This window comes from Rhinolophus ferrumequinum, chromosome 4 (genome assembly GCF_004115265.2).
Source record: "Rhinolophus ferrumequinum isolate MPI-CBG mRhiFer1 chromosome 4, mRhiFer1_v1.p, whole genome shotgun sequence".
NCBI lineage: Eukaryota > Metazoa > Chordata > Mammalia > Chiroptera > Rhinolophidae > Rhinolophus > Rhinolophus ferrumequinum.
The window spans coordinates 25380444-25401627 of record NC_046287.1 but is presented as its reverse complement, the minus strand read 5'-3'; the positions used below and the strand labels follow the sequence as shown (position 1 = coordinate 25401627).

Sequence of the window (21184 nt, the reverse complement as noted above, 5' to 3'; positions counted from 1 at the left end):
GAATTATATATTTTTTAATGTTCTTCTGCCCTATTCCCTTTTCTCTTTTTTTCCTCATGGCCCTCCAATTACATGCACATAAGACCCATCTCATATGTTTTAATGCTTTTTAAAGTATTTTAACTATGCTCCACCCCTCCATTCCAGACCTTATTCTTACTAGTTTCTACTAACTCATCTTTCAGTTCGTGAATCTTTTCGTCTGGTGTGTCTATTCTGCTGTCACAAGTATCAACTTTTCAGTGTCTCTTAGCAGTTTTCTTAAGTATTTGCAAGTCAATGTTTTATGATTCTAAAAATTCTGAATCACTAGTAAGTTTGTTTTTATTGTCTACTTCTCTTCTTTGAGTTTTAAATAATTTGGTATGGTCTCTTAGAATGCTTTTTAATATTTAAATGAATGCAAGACAGTGTGATTATCCCTCAAAAAATAAAGTATTAGGTGGGTGCAAAAGTAATTGTGGTTTAAAGGGTTAAAAATAATTGCAAAAATCGCAATTACTTTTGCACCCACCTAATACTGTAGAATAGTAGTGCAGTTTATTTCCTCTCATTGTGTTTGTTTCTTTCTTGGATCTTGGACCTTCAAGTCTTTGTTGCTTCAGTTGCTCTCCAGTGTCTTAAAATTGCACTTTTTAAAAGTTGAATCCAGTTTTTTTTTTTTTTTATTGTTCCTAGCAGGAGAGTTGATCTCTACACACTACTCTTCTTTAGCTGAAGTGAAACTTAGCCCCTTTTCTACATTTTATCTCCTCTAAATTGTCTAGATTATTTTCCATCTCATCACTTTGGACCCTACCCAGGAAGCCCCTCATTAAATACCGTTGCAATTTAATTCATGTTTTGAAGCAGTGGTGAAAAGCGTGTACAGTCCACTTGTGAGATATGATCTTTAGAGCTGTTCATACGTTACTTTTTTCATCCTAACATGAAGCAGAAAGTTATGTAACAATTCACCTATCAAGTTGACCTTATTTGCTCTATTTACAGTTCCCTCCCCTTTTTTTGCCTTCATTCTCTATTTTTTAAAGCATTATTATGTAATAGTATATATGTCTTTCATCATACCTTTCCTGTCATGGCTGTCCCTATACATGTTCTTGGATAAGTGAAGCTTTTAAACCAGTTCATTCTTAACTTCTCCTTAATTTTAGATTGAATTTAAAACTATTGCTCTCAGCTAACCTTATTCATAGTTGCCAACATTAGGTCTTCTTCAAAATCTTTATTCTTATGATCTTTCTTTATATACCTCTTTCATTGCACATATATTTTTATCATTCCTCTGTGAACTTCTCATGTCAGATATTCCAGAAAATTTAGTATAGTCTGAATGATGAACTTTGTGTTGATTGATGTTCCTGTTGAACAGGATTTTCAACACATGCTGCCTTGGCAGTCAGACTAACTTCAAAACACCTTTATAATTCAGTACCTTCTGATTGGATATATTGTATTTATAGAAATCACTGGAATAATGTTTTCCTTTATTCATAATAAGAATATTCATGTGTCAGTGAATGGTATGAACTCTTTCCTTTAATCTTTAACAAATATACATCAAAATTTTATTTTTCTACTTCATCTTAGGGAATATTTACAACCTGGTATAATTTCTGTATGTTTGTGGGAAGATGCATACCGTGTTTCCCCAAAAATAAGACTTAGCCGGACAATCAGCTCTAATACGTCTTTTGGAGCAAAAATTAATATAAGACCCGGTCTTCTTTTGCCATAATATAAGACCAAGTCTTATAATGTAATATAGTATGGTATAATATAATGTATCATATCATATCATACCATATCATATATCATATCATATCATATCATATCATATCATATCATATCATACCAGGTCTTATATTAATTTTTGTTCCAAAAGACGCAGTAAAGCTGATTGTCCAGCTAGGTCTTCTTTTTGGGGAAACACGGTAGTAGAAACCATTGTTTTTTCCCTAGGAACCCAGACCCTTTTCCTATCATATTTCTCATGTTCTTTCTCATCTACTGACCACTGAAAGCATAAAAAAATTTAATACCTTGATAAAACTAAAATCTAATAATTTAATCCACTTTACCAGTAAAATACAGGTCTGAAAAAAGCCCTGATTAAAATACAAGATGAAAGGAATAATGACATCTATGTGTCATCTTTCTACAAATCAAGATATTTGCTGTTGCTTTTAAAATTAAGGAGTAATTATTTAAACTTTAATCACTGTTTAGAATTGCATTGACAAGAAATTATCCGGGATCATTTTATGCAAAGCAAGACTTTATTTTTCAATTATCTTACCCTATAGTTCTGTGAGACGTAGTATAGTATTAATGAAAAACTCTAGAACTGATATTAATGATATCATTTTATTTAATCCTGTTTCAGAATCTCTTACCTGCAATTCTAAAATCTTTAAAAATTCTGAAAAATTAACATTAAAAAAACTCATCTTGAATTCAAACCTGTCTGCATTATGTGCAGATATTTTTAGTCATTATTTGTTAACAGTGTAAGCGCACATTTGTACTACTGCAGAAATATTAATGTATCTGAGTATGCAGTTCCACCACAGTCCTTCTTGGTAGTATGTTATTGCCTACCTAAGATCCTTAAAATTTTGAATTCCAAAATATATATGGCCCCAGGGGTTTCAAAGAAGAAATTATGCATCTCTAGTATTTTTCCAGTTAGTTTTGATAGTTATATCACACATATGTCCAACTGCCTTCTGCTGTAGCAGATTGTGAACAGATTTTAACATTTGACCCAACAATGTGTGTAATTTATTGAATAATCAAAGGCTGTGTCATTTTATGAAAGCTAAATTGATAAAACTATCCTATGTAGTAATCTGTAGTTTGAGGTAGCACTAGGATAAAATAGATAAAAAAAAGATAATAGCTACAACAAAAAAAGGGACAACCAAAACTAACTTTGAGTACTTTGTGTCAGACCGTCTGATTCAATCATTTGATCTTCAGAACTGCCTTCAAGTGTAGGTACTAATATTAGCACCATTTTATAAGTGAAGAACTGAAGTTTAGAAAAATAAGCAACTTGCCTGTGGTCGCTGAACTAGGCCAGAGTCAGGGCATAAACCTAAGTCTGTTGCTTTCCCATAGCCCATCCCTTCATAACTCCGCTATAGTGTTGTAGTATATCCTTTAAATTAATGGTATAAGTCATTTAATACATATGAAATGTAGTTTCACAATCAACTCTTGATTGTCTTCCTGCCGATTATCTTCAGAAAAAATTGCTGATAGCAAACCAACTTTCTTTTGTCATCTAGCAAGTATCTGGGATCCTCCCTTCTGCTGTCACTTGGCTTGTGCTCAAGAAATACAAATGAATTTTAATATGAGCCTGAGAAAAAGAATATAATTATGGCAATAAATCTGCTGGAATCATATAATGAATTTAAAACCCAACATAAATGCTTTTTGGATTATCTGTCATTTGGGATTACTAATACTGCGATCCCTTGTTAAGACTGTAAATAATTGAATGTTGGCTATTTTTACTGCAACTGAAAGTATTGATGTTAAGAAGAAAATGGACCATGTAAATGTGTGTTTGCTTATTTATTTAAAAATTATTTGAGGGCTCACCACAGAAATCATTTAAAACCAAAGAACGAAGATTAACTTTATCTCCTGAGAATCAAAATTCTATTATTTGGATAAAAAAAGTGATTAATGTGCCTGATTCTATTCTTTTTTCTTATTTACTTGATAATAAATCATTGAATAATATACAGTTGTTTTCTTAGAGATATTATAGGGAAAATTAATGGAAAATAATTGCTAATATGTGTTTGTGAACTTCATGAAAGCTTTTACTTAACCTTTTTGACCCTTCTTTATTAAATATTATAGTCTTTCAATTGCATGAAATAAAAGGGAAATTTAAAAAAAATTTTCAATTGCACTTACCATACAGTATTGTCAGGTGTACAAAACGGTACAAGGTGGTCCCAAAACTTACAAGGTGATCACCCCGGTAAATCTAGTACCTCTCTGACACCATTACAGAGTCATTACAATATTATTGACTATATTCTTTTTGTTATACTTCACATTTCCATGATGTGATTATAGTGATTTCAGTCTTTGCTGATCTACTGTAGGCATATATTATACAATCAGTTCTGGGAGTCAGTATGTATTCCAGTTAAGGCCAGGGGTTTTGTAGACAGAACACTAAAAACTGTGGCTTGATATCGCCTCTTATACCTATAGAGCCTTTGGCACATTTCTTCACCTAAGTCTCTGCTTTCTATCTGTAAAATATGATTAATAATAGTTTCCTATTTGGGGATGTTGTAAGGATGCTGTAAGGATAATGCATGTACACATTTGTGTAAGTGTTAAATACGCATCTACGTGCCTTTATACCATTTAATGTGTGAAGGTCATTTAGGTTTGATGCCTAGATTTAACTGGCAGTAGTCATCGTCTGGGCTGATACCCAGAATCTTTACTGGAAAGGCAGATGCTTAATGGAGTTGGGAATCATCCACTGCACTTGTGACATAAGTTCTCTTACCCAAACCTAACCCGCCTTGACTCATAAAAAACAACTATATCTGCACTCTTCTATTCATGCACTTAAGCCAGGGATGAAAACTAACAAAATGAAGGCATATGAACATACACACATCTGCATAAATAGATCATAAACATCTCAAGTTCATTTTTGTGCATATCCTCACTATTCACATTCCCAAAATTTTTCAGTGTACTATAGGCTAAGAAATCACAATAAAGTATACATGCTCACTAGCATACCTACCGACACCTAAACGATACCACATAACCACAGAGATGCACATACTAACGTTTGCACTGTATAGATATAGTTATATATGGAAGAAGTGAAAAGGAAAGAATGAGAGGAAAACAAAAGATCCTAAATTTTTTTAAAAGATGAAAAAAACAGGATGGTAGAGGAAAAGAGTTGGTAGGAAAGGGATGATAGCTTAGTGCCGGGTGTCTCAGCCTGGGCACTACTGATCTTTTGTTTTGTTATGGAGACTGTCCTGTTACCCTTGCCCTGAGTTTTGATAATCAGATATGTCAGATGTGTAGAAGAAATTGGAGGCCATGAAATGGAGGTGGGCAAAAGTGCTAGTCAAATAGGGTTAGCATAAAGTAGATGAGAACAATAAGCAAATAGGATATGAGGAGACAGGGAAGTAGAATAAAATACACTAAAAGCATGTAGTAGAGTTTGAAAGGAAGGAGGAGGAAAATCAGGACACTGATACACGGCGTCTCCACATAGAAGGGAGTAGAGAGCATTTTTTGTCACTGTGGAATGGAAAATTAACAGGGATCAGACACATACATCTATCATTGTATCTAATTATAAGATTTGTAATCTCCCTTTGTATTATTTCCTGAGTGACAGAAAAACATACATACAGAATCATGAGTAACTTTGGGAAATTTGATAGACATTAAGGCTAAATTTTGGAACCAGAGAGAATATTATCTTTTAACTTTCTCGTACTGAGGTACACTTAGCAGTTCTATCCATTTTTCTATTTTTTTAAAAAAAGTAAAACACTTCAAATTAACAAATGTACAAAAATGACTCATATTAGGTTTTAGGCTCATTGGAAGCATTCCATCATCCATTCTGTTAAAAATTATCTTGTAGTATATTTGAAACTAGTCACTCAAAGTTTTGTAGGGAGAGAAAATTTTTAAATGGCAATTAATAAATTAAACTTTTTTAATGAAGGAAGGAGCTGATAGACACTTTCACTTCTAATATTACTATATGTCATAATTAAGTTAAGAAATACATTTATTGTTTGTTAAGTTTCAGCATGGAGTAATTTCATAAATTTATTCAATTTGAGAGTTAATAAGGACGTTAGGGAGCAATTGGAGCTTTACTAATGAGCTTTAATTAAGTGCTTACTTTGTATCAGGAACTATGATGTAGATGCTGGGCTCCCAGCCTCGTGAGAGAAAGACACCCAATCTCAGAGAGCCTTGGAAGCACAGTAGAGTGGAATCTAATTCAAGACAGGTGGCATTTGGTAAGACTGGAGTTGATAACAGATACTTGACTGAAAAGGTATTATCGAAGTCCTTTTTAATTAGAAATTAAAGAACTGGTCGTATAAAATAGAACCTAAACTATAGCTCATGGAAATGCCTTTTTACAAAACCACATTGCCTCTCACTTCTTGTTCCATTCACAAAAGTTATACGTTATTGCACTACTTTTATCAAGGAATATCCATCATTGGTCAAAAATAAAATAATGTGTATATATGTATTTTTGTATTTCTGAGTGTTTGGCTTAAAAGAAAAGGAAGAAAATAAATATATGGTGAGCTGATTTTTCTACTTAGATTTCTAATTGTACTGCATACAAATCTAATTAGGCTTTTAGTTTTTCCATTTTATTTTCCCCTCTTTTCATGTTCCTGTCAAATGTGTGTCACACATAGCGTGGCCAGGGCACAAAATGTGAATGCTATTTCTAAAATAAGAATGATTTTTCTAGTTGCTGTTACCTAAAGCTTAATGTGTAAACAGGAACTAAATAGAAATGCATTATAACATGGATCACTGCTATCTGCCTCATGCCATTTAATTTATGTGCAGGGTGCATTGGGAGAGTGAGTTGGTGCCTATCAGACACCTATCCAAGCAGTGGTCAGTTTTACACCCTTTTCAAGTGGATGTTGCAAAATATTAATTGCACATGAACTACGTGAAAAAAAATTATTTTTAATTTAAAAACACAAGTTGTCTCTCCCCCCTCTTCCATGGCTGATGAGGGCAATATGAGGAGAATAAGTTCAGTGTTAAGAATTACTCTTAGGTTTAGATTACAGATCTACCTTATATTGTATGTGCTCTTGGATGATTCTTTCAACTTCTGTGGGACTATATTTCTTCATTTATGAAATGGGAGGAGAAAATTCTACCAAATAAATGTTTATTTTTCCTCCGTTTTTTAATAATCATTATTTAATTATTTATTATTGTAAGGTGTCTGTAATACTTATCTGAATGTGTACGTGATTTGTGTGTACACTCTGAAGTTGATTTAAAAAGCACAGTGTTCTTTCCTCAAATTCATTTGTAATGCCCGGCATTTTTTTTATAGCTCAGGGTTAAGTCATTCCCCATTGCTTATGCATTTCATGTTTTCTGAATGCAGTTCACTAAAAAAATGATGAAACATGAAATCTCTGGGGCGGGGAAAGGGGAAGAAGAGTTAACTTCTATCAGGGCATGGATTGAAATCTTTTCCCAGCATCCTCAGGTTTGTCACTGTGTACTGCTGATCATACAGGAATGTCCACTAAGGACTTACTAGTTAAGTGAAAGCTTTTCATCAAAAATATAAAAAGCTTTGTAGTTCTCATGTATTGGTATATAATTGCTTACATTAGTTTCTCGACTATGAAAACATTTGCCCAGTAAACCGTAGTGCTTGGGATTTCAAAAGGAATCCATAGTTTTAATCTACTGGAAGACCTGGAATTGCATACCTTCAGTTATCAATTATACTTAGCTCTTTTCTTTAATTCCAAGTTATACATGCATTAATTCCTATCGCATAATGCACACATACCACAAGTCTAAAACTGGTGGTAGTTACACCTGTGATAAATTGAGCTTTTAATAGTATTGTTATTTTCTTCTATTAACATATGGTTCATTAGAATGTAAGGACAGAAAAGCCATATTAAAAATTATAAATGACTGTATTTTATAAAGACATTTTTCCTTAAAACAGATTTTAAGGAAAATAAAAAAAACGCTACTCATACTTTTGTCTGAAAATATAACACATTTCTTTTTATTTTAAAAGTAGCACAGATACACTGTAGTAAATATGGAAAACTTAGGGAAAAGGTAAAAAAGGAAATATCAATTACCCACAAATTCACCAAATGAAGAAACCATTATTAATATTCGGGAGTAGTTTTTCTGGCTTTTATTTTTTTTCTTATTTTCATACCTAAATACAACATTTTGGGGAGGACAAACTTAAGTTCATTCTTTATGTGAAGTTTTATATACTAACATTTGTAACTTAACATTATTTCGATAGTATTTTCCCACGCTGTTGAATATTGTTTCTCAAACTTGGTTGATCATTGGAATCGCATGGAATGCTTTTTAAAGTATTGGTGCCTGTGCCATATTCCAGCCCCACTGAATCTCGGGCCTCTGTACCTTTAAGGTGTTCCTTAGATGATTCCAATTCTTAGCTACAGTTAAAACCATTGTTCGATACTTTTTCCTGTGTTTATGCTCACTCTTTTGTTTCTAATTTTTATTACTAAAATAAGGCAAAGTTAAATATTTGTATACACATCTTTGTCACAAAGTGCCAAACTGCCCTATATGTCCAAATGGAAGTCCCTGCATTAAATTATGCCCTATTTTTCTGGGAGGAAAGTTTTGTAACCAACTTGAAAATATAAGCTCGTAGACAATTTAACTTTAATAGTTATAAAATTTTAATATATTAAATTAGTTACAAAACAAATTCAAAATTCCATTTTATAGAAAATATATGTTTTAAAATATTAAATTTTTCCAGACTCTCAAATGGTATTGTGTTATTTACTTCAATATCTTTACATGCAACTTCAATGTCAGCGTCTGTGTCCTCACCAGAGCCTGTTAGATGACTCTTTAAGTCATCTAACAGTTTTCAGGAACGCATCATCTCAATTCCTGGCTGATTCGCACTGTTTAAATCAATGATAATGTTGCCCTTGGAATTTTTTTTCCCCCAAAGCCACCTAAAGTACTTATTTGCATGATTTTAAGATGAGATATATATATCTGTTAGGAAGATTATATATAACAGCATCTTTTGAAAGCTTCTTCACATTGCCAACACTTGAAATTTTGCAATATATACAAATATTGAATCAATATGTTGTACACCTGAAACGAATGTTATTTGTCAATTATATCTCCATAGAAATTTGGTTAAATAACTAAATAGCCCAGTGTGAGATCGGGTTTTTTTTTTTTTTTTTTAATCTCTGAAATTAGATGTATTCCACGACTGTGAGATAGCATTATAAAAACAATTCTTAATGGTGAACATTTTGTGAAATCAAAAGCAAGTTTCATCTGGTAGCAGAGCAAATTAATCTGATTGAGAATGGTAAATATTATTGCAATTTTAAGATATATTAGTAGCACAGAATATTTGCCTCAGGCACTGGAGTGAGACTATGGACTAGAGTGAAGATTTAAATAAACTTTTTAGTCCCTAAAAGACTATAAAGCATGTTTTCCTCTTATGGATAGTGAAACTTTAATTAATATTTTAAATTAGTCAATGAATGATGATAATAATAATTTAAAACCAAAAGAACAAAAAGTTCTAATCATGAGGTAGGAAAAATAATCCTGTAACAGTTATCGCTCTCCTTTTTTTAAATTTACAAATGTTGTGAAAAAGTTTTGGATTATTACTTTTACAAAGAATGATAGACATAATTGTTATCTCATCACTAGCATTAATACTGCATTTAATTTATTTTTTTTTCAAATAATTAGTGGGCTTTAGTTTTTAGTACAAATTTAGATTTACAGAATAATTTGGCAGATTGTACCTAAGAATTCCATGTAGTCATCCTAACACTGCCCTTTCCCATATAATTAAAGTTTTGCATTAGTGTAGCACATTTGTTACATTTAATGAATTAATGAACCTATATGTATACGCTTAAGTTGACATTAAGGTTCATTCTTTGTGTTGTACAGTTCTGTGTTTTGACAAATGCATAGTGACATGTGAACATCATTGCAATAACATACAGAAGAGTTTCCCCGCCGTGAAAACCTACTGTGCTTCACTTACTCAACCTTCCTTCCTTTCCCCCAAGCCCCTGGCAACTACTGATCTTTTTACTGCCTCTATAGTTTTGCCTTTTCCAAAATGTCATATAGTGGGAAACAACATTTATTTTTAGGACATCTTTGTATGCTTCGTGAGGTTCAGTTTGATAGCATTGTAAGAAAATAGGAACAAAAACCAGCTCCCTGGGCTTCCTTCTTGATGTTTGCTTTAGTGACACTGCTTCTTTACCTCATTTGATCAGGTGAGTAGGATTTAAGTGGTTTAATATCTTGTCCACAATGGTATCGAGCAGCTATGATTGAGTATTCACCCATTATATTATATGGTATAACAAAATATTATTTATTTGCTAAATATTTGTAATTTACATATATAACATTATGTTCACGTCCAGACATGTTTGTCAGTCTTTTCATTGCTTAGGAATGTCTGCTATTAATTTTAAAAATCTGTAAACAGAATCCACTCTATCCTTCACCACCGTATAGGAGAATCCTTCTCCCCTTATTCTACCCCCACACACCTGCCAAGCCAGAATTTCAGATGTACAGTCAATTGTTAATATAGATTCTGATTGTTTTGGGTAGATAGTATGATTCATGAAAGTCCTGGGAAATAAATAGGTCATGGAAAAACCTAATAACTAGAAAATAAGTAAAATTTGAGATAACTTTTTATGTGTGTATTGAGCCCTTTTTAAAGTTAGCATTTCAGTTCACTTGTGAAAGCATAAAAACATAAATGTAATAGCACAGAGTCCATTATATTATGCCTATGTTCAGAATTTTCTCAAAGAATTGATCATTTCTTAAACAAACACTTGAGAGATTAATATAAAGCAGTTGAATTAAACATTCATTCAAATTTCTTCCCCGTTACATGTAATAGATAGTATTTTTGAAACCACGTTCCAGATTGTCAATGTAAGATATTTCTACTTGTTTCTTTTTATTCTTTCATCTATGCTTTTAAAAGAACTACAAATATCATTCATTAGTATACTTGGCTTTAATTTTTTTCTTGGTCAGTTTTATAAATTCACATTTATGTGACATTTGTTTTTAAGAGTTTGCCCTTGAACATGTAGAGTAAAGAATAAAAATCACTGAGCTGAAAACAAGGTAAATGATGACCATAAGGGCCCATGCAAGACGAATCTTGAAAAATAGGCTTTCCTTTTTATTAAAATAAAACAATAGAGTAGAAAGTGAAGCACGGGCTCTATTCACAAATGGATTTTCGGTGACTTTTACCCTTAGAGCTAAAATGGCCAGAGTTGCAAGTTGCTTGCTTTAAGCCTGGCGCTCATAGCTTTATAATTTCATTAACTAATGAGGGAATGGAAGGCATGAAAAGTAAGGCATGTACCTTGTGCACTTCGTGTAAAAAAAGGAATTCATCTCTTTAATTACAATGTGCTTGCATTTAAAATAATGCCATGTAATTTAAATACTGAAGTGATCAAAAGATACAGAATTATTACAGATTATTTCCTTTTTACATGAAGTACAATAAGTTTCTTTCAGGACCTCCCATAAAAAAATGTACATGTTCAATTAATCATCAAGTCAGACAGTGAAACTTAACATAATTTTCTACTGAGACACACACAGAAAAAACAACGCTGTGCTGTTTCATCCTGTGATGGGACAAAGAATGGCCAACATCCCATAACAATTATTTTAGCATATTTATGTATTCTTGCCATAATGGATACAAACTGAACTATGGATTCCTATAGCTTATTTATATTATGGAATTAAGAAATCAGACCAATCAATTAAAATGTATTACATCAAATGTTACATGATCATCCCATAGGCCAATCTATTTAATCTAAAAGTACAGAAAAGAATGTTTCATGTGACTGTCTCCTATATTTTAAGAGAAAATGTGTTCGTTTAAAATCATATGTGGACCCTAAAAATGCTCATAATATCCCAACTTGTTCAACTACTTATGCAATACACACGTACATCTATTTGGTTGCTTAGCAAGCACTGTACCTCTACAGTGGCTGAATTATACAATCCTGCATCAGAATATATCTTAGGCTGAGTTCAGTGAGTTAAGTCACTTCTGAGAGTTACAGTAATAGATTAGGTTGTTTGGAATTCTTAGACTAAAAGGGCAAACTCAGTTGCTTCCCTCCCACATTTCTCAGTATTACTTAAAAGCACTTAATACCCTGAATTCAATCTTTACTACCCTTAATTCACTCTTTACAACAATTGTATGAGTTTGGAATTAATATTACTCTTTTATAGGTGGAGAAACTCAGACCTAGAGAGTTTTAATGATGATACCAAGATTACATGGCAAATAGGTGATAGGGTAGGTCATGAATTAAAGTCTTTTGTGTCCACATCAAATTTTCTTTCTATAATAACCACATAACAGGCTATAAAGCAGAGTTTATTGTAATAGTTAAGCCAGGAGATATATAATGTTAGGCAAGTCACTTTACAATCTTCTGAAAACTGCCATAAGGTTATTTCTCAAAAAATACATAAATATAAAATTAAACCAATTTTTAAAATTAAAGCCAATTTATTTTAATGCTGGCTGGCTTGCTGGCTGAATGGATGAATGGATGAATGCACAGATAGTAGGGGACTTCCTGTTTGGGTGAGTGTGTACGTGGGTGCACATGAAGGTGTGCACATAGACTACTTAAAAATCCCTGGTGCCATTAGAGTCAAACAGCATATAAAACTTGGCTAACATTTAACAGAATATTATCCAAATACCCCTCAACCATGACTACACATAGGAATCTCTGGAGGGCTTTCCAAAGATAGGGTGGTGTTCAGAAATTTTTGTTTCCTTTTTTTAAGATTTCCATGTTATAAAAATATATGACCAGCGTTAAAAATGCTTTTTCCCCCCCAACTGATGGTAATGGTTAACTGTAGGAAACACATCTAATATTCTGGGTACTTACATATAACAGGTTTTAGCTTCATTTTTACATTCATTCAACAAATTTCCAAAAGGAGAAGTTACATTTTAAAATGTTTATTCAGGAAACTGATTATCTGATTAGAAAAGCTCACATTATCCCTAGATCACAGAGGAATATGTTCACTACAGTATTATATATAAAATATTTTATTTATATTGTCAATGAAATTGGCTTTAAGACTTTTGAAGAAAGTGATAATATGTGGCAAAATAATCCTGTTTATCTTTAGGTTTTCACATACAAGGTTTTTATGAAGTTTGTGGTTACATTTACCTTGCACTTTTGTGTGTATGCAATTATTTCCTAAGACATTTTATTTAAAAAGTTACCTGTGGATCCTTTCAAGTGATATTATGTAATCTTTTGGAAAATGAAATTATTCTCATTCTCTTTGACAAAAACCCAGTGTTTCCTTACAATCTAAATGTCTTCAGAAGGAGTATTGTTTCTTTAGATAATATCGAATTTAGTGTTTATCCATCTCTTCCACATTAGGGAGATCAGCAAAAAGTCAGCTAATGTCACTATTCCCAGGCAAAAGTAATGGGCTTGATGGGCTTTTAAAAACAAACAAACAACAGAAACTACAGAACCAACAGAACAGACCACAACAGAAACGCTTAGTTGGCACTGCTATGAGTTGTTCATAAGTGTTCTATCAAGAATTGAGTAGTTAGTAACCAAAAGTAAAATTTTAGTATGGAATCCTTTCTTTGTTCTTTTGTTTCTCTTCCTCATTGCACTTAAAACTTACAACTTTTCCTCATTTCTGGTCTGTTCAGTGTCCCTACTCCTTAGTTTCCTAATAACATACCCATATCTTCTCTCACTTTCTCAAATACACCTAGTTCTTTTATTTAATTTTTAACTGCTCTAAGTTCTTCTATTTTGCTGTTTTCCCTTGGTTTCTGTCAGCTTTCGTTCTCTTGGTGGTCTCCGGCTTCCCATCACCTCACTATAGCTACACATTCATGGATTAAAACGTCAGAACCAATGCATTTCAGTGTTCCACTTTCTGAAAGTAAAGAAGTGAATTCCTAATGCTGATTTCAGGATCAAGGCTTTCAAGTCTCTTTTTCCTAAAAGGAGGAGCAAGAGTCTGCCATAGCTGATTTGAAACCATACTTCAGCAATATTGCTGCCTTTACATGTATGTATGTGCTGCTTGAAACTGGATTTAGGGATGGCTCTACCTGCCACATTAGTAGAAGCAATTAGTATGGGCTGTGAGGTTATGATACTCTGTCAACACTGTAAACAGATGAATGGTACAATAAAGATTATCCTCTTTATACTGATGAGGCATTGTTTTTGGACATACTGGCTAATTTCAACTGCTGCATGTGAAAAAGGAACCAGCGTGTAGCTCTGTAATGTTTATGCTTATATATTCATGCATAATGCATCGAGTGTTCCAGATACAGTAATCTGTCCAAAGGTTTGGTTTATCCTTCCTAGTTTTATGAGTATTTTCTATTTTTTGATGTGAGCTCATGCAAAAGCTATATAGTTCTCAGGTATTTGAAAGCACCTAAGGGCTATTAATACTTGATTTTCATAGCTTTCTAGTATATACAACAGAATTATAAGAGAAACATTCTTCTGTTGCTGTAAAAGAGCTTACAAAATAAATATTTTTCTTAATGAGGAATTAAGCAGATACCTACAAAAGGTGGACTCCAGCTTGTAATCTAGCAAAGTCTAAGCAGTTTGCAAAACTCAGTGAGGCTTGATATCTCAGAAGCCATCTCTATATAAATAAGCTCCATATTTATCACCTCCTGTATTGTCATAATCTACTAAAGTAGTCTTTTATTTATATTATCAAATGCTTCTATAATGATGAATTACATCTCAACCCTTGGTTTGTTAACCCATGTAGAAAGCTTGTTTTTAGTAGATAGGAGGAGAAAAATTGGAGGTAGAAGTAGTTAATATTTTCAAAATTAGGATTTTGAATACGTCTAATACAGTAAAAAGAGAGAAATTAATTAAGACTATAGTTGAAGTCAAACAGTGGTTAATTACATATTTTATAATTTTAATGATAAACCAGTTGGGATATTTTATGAAAGCAGCCTTTCATAAAATAACAAAGAATTTCTGTATGGGTATAACATACTAATAAGAAACAGCCTACATTGTTGTATAAAGAAATTAGATGATAATGCTGAAGACCAAGTGAAATATTGTTCTAGTGAGAAGATTGGCTAATGCTAACAGCTTTTTATAAAAGTAGTTCATTCTATGGTGCTGGTTTTTTTTTTGTTTGTTTCTTTATGTCTGAGAAGATTAAAAACTTCTTAGTTTCAGCACATAAAATGAAATCTTGTTATTTAGAATTTCATGCAGTAGATATTTTGGATAATTCATTTTTATGTTTTCTAATTCATATCTTTTTGTGGATCAGTAATCATGTTAGCTTAGAAGCATAAAAAATAACAACAACAATAAAACATCAACCCATATCCCTTTTTAGTTGATCTGGTACCGTTTTTTACTTATTTTCGTTCTTTTCTCATTGTTGCAGAATAAATTTCCCTTACACTACTGCCTATTGTATGTTTTGAATGGAGCTATAATTTATATTCTATAAAGAAAGATTTTAAGGAACATGTTTCATTCATTTAAGTGTATGCTCAAGTTTTGGGGGAGAATAGCAAACCAAAATCTTTTATTAAACAAAGAATGAAATGTACCAATTTAATATTATTTTAGACATTGTTGTTCTTATGCCATAATGAGGCTGAAAAAAAGTTTCTGGTTTTCACACAATAGAGCAGTAATGTCTGTGTTAGCGTGGTCAAATTAGATAAAACCAAAATGATCTGTTATAGTCTAATTCTCTCTGTTGAGGCTAGGCTGACACATGCTAATACAACTTGTAAGCCATTATGGGCCTCAGAAGTAGGCATCCAATAAGTACTTGTTGAATTTGAGTAAATATAAGAAATTATATTCATGCCCAATAATTAAATGCTGAGCCCATTTACCTTGGGGCTCATTATATAGAATCTTCGGGGTCATTATTATTATTATTATCATTATTATTATTGCTATTATCATTATTATTATTAAATTTTGTTTATTGAAACTTAAAAGAATGAAAATGAACTTGGACAAACTTATTATCATTGGCTTAAATGAAACAGAACAGACAACGTAAAATTTCCAGAATAAGTTTTTTCTAAAATTATTTTCTAAAAGGTACATTATAGTAGTTCTTTACATGATTTTGAGAAAAATGGTTGGCATCACTAAGAGTTAAGTTATGATTCAATTACTAGAAATGATTTGTATTGAAGAATGTGGTAATTGGGTGTGGGAGGTTGGAGAACTTTGTGCCCTGTTTTAATGCTCATGAGAATGGTATGGGTAGCTCTTGCATCAAATATGAAAGTTTTCCTAATATTGTTGCCAGGTAATATTATGCATCCAGATTATGATAGTTGAGTAAGGGTTTGGTTATGAAGTTATTGAATTCTGTAGCTGGAAAGGATATTCAAGGTTATCTAATCAAAATTTTCATTAGTTTATAACTGAGGAAAATGAGGCTCACAAATGCAGGATGGGTCAAACCAACAAAATGAATGTTTTTAATTAAATAGGTTGTACTTATACAATTTTAAGTAGATAATCCTTTGCATGCTGAGCTTGTCTTTTAGAAGATGTTATGTAAAAATTGCTCGTCATTGGTAGGTTCCTGTGGCCTCTTTTCTCCTCCCTGGAGCACTTACATCACTGGATTTTAACAAAATTGTGCCTCTCTCTCTTAATAAGATGAAAATGTCTTTATAGCAGAGGTCTTGTTTTACTGTTTTGTACTTTTATACTCTCAACTTTAATCATGATGACTGTCACCGAGCAATCCTTTAAATATTTGGGGAATGAATGAATGTCCTTTAGCAATAAGAGAAAAATGAATACGCATTCCAGTAATAAATCTTTTCATCTAGTAAATTGTGTGATTAACAAAGATAAATATGTGTTCCATTTTTCTCCCCGCAGTCTCCAAACGTCCACAACTACCCCGATATGGAAGCTGTTCCCCTGTTGCTAAATAATGTGAAAGGGGAACCTCCGGAGGACTCCTTACCTGTAGATCACTTCCAAACGCAAACTGAGCCAGTGGACTTGTCAATCAACAAAGCTAGGACATCCCCCACAGCTGTTTCATCCCTCCCAGTTTCCATGACAGCGTCTGCCTCCTCACCTTCTTCAACTTCAACCTCTTCTTCGTCTTCTAGCCGTCCAGCCTCATCCCCAACTGTTATAACGTCAGTATCTTCAGCATCATCTTCGTCAACAGTATTAACTCCAGGGCCCCTGGTTGCCTCTGCGTCTGGTGTGGGAGGCCAGCAGTTTTTGCACATTATCCATCCTGTACCGCCTTCTAGCCCCATGAATTTACAGTCGAACAAACTGAGTCACGTTCACCGCATCCCCGTGGTGGTACAGTCGGTGCCTGTTGTCTACACAGCCGTGCGGTCACCCGGAAACGTGAACAACACTATTGTAGTGCCGCTTTTGGAGGACGGGAGAAGTCATGGCAAAGGTAAGGGACATGAGCAAAGCCTTGATTCATTTCAGCACTGGAGGTAACTCTTCTTTTCTTCAGTGAGTGAGCCCTAACTGGTATGCAAATACAGTAATCTAAACAAGTTCAAGGCAGAAGACAGAACCACCCGTTGATCAGCCATTGACTAAAGCATAGTGTAGTGGGAACTAATCTCATATTTATATAAGTACACCATCAGTATTGCTTAATCTGTATTTTTATGTATCAAGTCATTTAATGGCAGAATTCAAATACCTAAATTTGCACACACAAAAAAAGAGTTTACCTTCAAATACCCAGATGGAAAGAGCAATCTATAGCTAGCGTAACTGTTATATATAAATGCATATGTCCCTCATAGAAATGATCCATTTTGAATTTTTTTTAAAAGTAAATCAGTATGTTTCTTCTTGCAGTTGTTCAGAATGGAACTTATTTGGATGACAGTAATACCAAAATGCCATGAAGTTGTAATGCTTGGAATCTGCTCATTCCCTGTTGAGTAACTTGTGAATTAAGTTACCATTAAAATAATTTTAAAGTTAGGTGTTTGGCTACAAAAATATCATGTAGCTTGAATTCTTATTTTCATAAGTCTAAGTTATCATTTTAAATAATAGGGTGGTTCAGTATGATGGAAATAATTTAACAAAATATTAATATTTCCTTCCAGAGTTTAGAAGGCAGGAAGATACTTTGCTACAGGACTGTATTTAATAATGCCCAGTTAATTAATTATATATGAGAGTTTGCAGCTAATTATGAAGTTATTGATCTACTTTCAAGTTCTTTTTCATTTCCAATTTTTATTAGAAGGAACTTGTAATAGCATTATGTTGTTTCCTTCTCTTCCCGGGAATCTGAAAAATAAGCCACCCTTCAATAGAAATGTAAAACGCCCATGATCGTTGATTCATTCCCTTTTAAACTGAATACACATGTGTGTATTTTGTCTTCAGAACTAGAAATTATGATGGATTAAGACTTTATGTTGTATTACTTTTTGCTTTGAATACTGCATTACTACTAAGGCCCATAATTAATATAGGATTGGTGAATACATAAACACTGCTGTCTCATAAAATGCTGGTAAACATGGTTGTTTTGGTTCTTGTATAAGGTAGGTATCAAGGCACAGGAGTAACATTTGGTTGTGAACTTAGAGAAATTTTTGCAAACATACACTACAAAACTGTGCATTCACCTTTGGCAAGTTATTGTTTATGAGTACTGCTGTGAGTTTCTTCACGGCACATGAAACAAATTTCACCTTCCCAGTGAAAAACCTCATGACTCAAACCAATCAGAGATTTTAAACTGCAATGTTGAGATGCAGACACTCTGTGCTTACATGTCAGTTTCTCTTTATCATGCTATATGGTCAACAGCCAAGAACTAGTCCCAGCACCCTCTTCATGAACAGGTAGAAGAAAAAGAGGGAGTAGGGAGCCTTTTCATGGATTTTACTTGTGCTAAACCCTATTTGATATCACTAATACTTCTGATCCAAATGAGCTGGTAGATTTGAATAATAACTGAAAGATACCTCAGGTCTTTATTTTCTTTTATAGTTATAGATGTTTTTATTATCTTTTTCAGAGTTAGGAATTAACAATTAGCAAAAATATGACCTTGCATATTGTATTATTTATTAATATACATGTGTATATGCGTATACCATAGAAACCAATCTTTGTGCAAAACCACTTAAGGGAAATACTGCTTTTATTACGAAGTTGATTGATAAGGATTTTAACATTATTCATGTCTTTTTTTGTTGTTGTTTTTACAATTTTGATGCACTAATGAAGGAAAAAAAGAGATATCTCTTTTACTTGCCATTATCATTTTAATGGAAGAGATTATTTTTATTTAAATTGTATAATATATAAAGTATATTGCCCAAATTTTATTTCCTGGGAACTATCTTTGCAGAAGAACTTTGTTAAAACTCAGCCTGTAATTTGTTCTCTACATGAGTATATTTGTTAGTTATATACAGTGTTTTTCACTCAGTAGCTTTCTCATATCCAGAATAAACATTTATATAGTCATAAACACACTGGACTATGATGTGGACATTAGGACATGAGATTTGGGATCAAGAATGTATGAGTTAGAATTCTAGTTCTCTCACAGCTTCGGAATTAGGGACGTTATTTAATCTTACTAATCTTCATTTTCTTCAATGATAAAATGGGATTAAAAACAGCTATCTTTGAAGATCACTTGGAAGATTAAGTAAGAGCTTATGTGTAAATATCTAGCATTGATCAGCTACCCATAAATGTTTGCAATTCTTCATCATTATTTTCTGCCCCCAAATTATGTGAAGCATTAATGTTCAGAAATTTTTTCTGTCTTGTTAAAACAGAAAGTTGGAGGGGGGAAAAATACATTGACTTGAAAAATGAAAAACTGACCCCAAGAAATTGGTATAGAAATACCTCTCAAAGTTGTTACTACACAAGTTATAAGGGACGAGAGTTCAGTATTGTCTGCACACATCCCATATTTTCTATTTTTATTAGTTTATATTAAGTTTTTATAACCACCGTATTCTATAAGTATCGCTATAGCATTTTATACTTTTTTTATTGTTTACCTGATTAATTAGATGATGGTAAAAGTGTCTAGCGGAGGAGGCCTGCCTCCCTCACAGCATGAATAAGGGAAAGGGCATTCACTCATTCTTCAAGTCTTTATTTTACACATATGTAGCTGGGCACTAGGCCAGCAATGAAATAGCTGAATGATAAAGGGAGCCCCTATTTCCATTCCCACTTAGGACTTGTATATCTGGTATGGATGAGCAGAAGAAAACACCATAGGAGAATTGGATTTTCAAAATGCTAGTAATAAAAATAGTGGCCCATATAAATGTAGATGATTATACTGTCTAATTACTTTTAAAGTTGGTATAACATATCTGGTCTCTGGTAGAGAAACAGATTGCCGTATGTCACATTACACAAAGGACCGTGAATGTACACATCCATGTCTAAGATAAAGTGTCATATGAATTGAATTATTTGTCCATTCAAGTACTTTCTGAGCATCTATCATGTATGAGGCATTTTATTGGCACCAGGGATACAGTGGTGAACAAAACAGATGCTGTTTCTATCTGATGCTTATAGTCTATTGAGATATATCAACTTAAGCAAAAAAAAAGATATAATCAACGGGTAATTGTACACAGAGTTGGATTAAAACATAGACAAGTCATGAATTTTCTAAGGGCAGAGAATTTAATTATAATTGCAGAGAGAGAAAGTTGTATTTGAGAAAAAAGTGTCATGTGTGGTTGGAAGAAATGTTTTTACTGTGATGCTGAAAGGGGGTGGTTAGGGTTTGGAGATGATGTAGGGTAAAACTGCCCCATGGCTGTGCTTGACTAACAAAAGGATGTGAAATGAGGATAGAACCTCAGTCCATCCAAATATTTAAAGAATATTGGTGTAAAGGAATGGTAAGTTGTTAGGTAACCCAGGGCACCACCATATCTCAGTTGGGCCTTGAATGTAATATGTAATATGAAAAATGACATAATGTTTTGGAAGGTACAGTAAACAAGTACCATTTCGACTAGAGCTGTGAGAGGGAGGATGTCAGAGAAGGTCTCTCAAGGAAGATAGTTTTCTGTTTGATACCAAAAGGGCAAAGTAGCAGATAGCACCCCCCAAAGTAATAGTCCCAGGAGGTAGAAGGCTCTTGTGTAAAAGCAACAGCCAACACACTAGTCTGGTCCGATTTTGTTATTATATAACCTGAGACATGTTATTTATAAACAAGA

General features: G+C 33.1%; 1 protein-coding gene across 4 annotated transcripts in view; it reads left to right on the top strand.

Moving 5' to 3' along the window:
* KLF12 (KLF transcription factor 12) overlaps positions 1-21184 on the top strand; it is a 400237-nt gene that overhangs the window by 243841 nt on the left and 135212 nt on the right. For all 4 annotated transcript variants that reach the window (XM_033104440.1, XM_033104441.1, XM_033104442.1 and 1 more), the window contains one exon: positions 16839-17385. In XM_033104440.1, coding sequence (XP_032960331.1) covers positions 16839-17385 — 547 coding nt within the window. The remainder of the gene's footprint in view (positions 1-16838; positions 17386-21184) is intronic.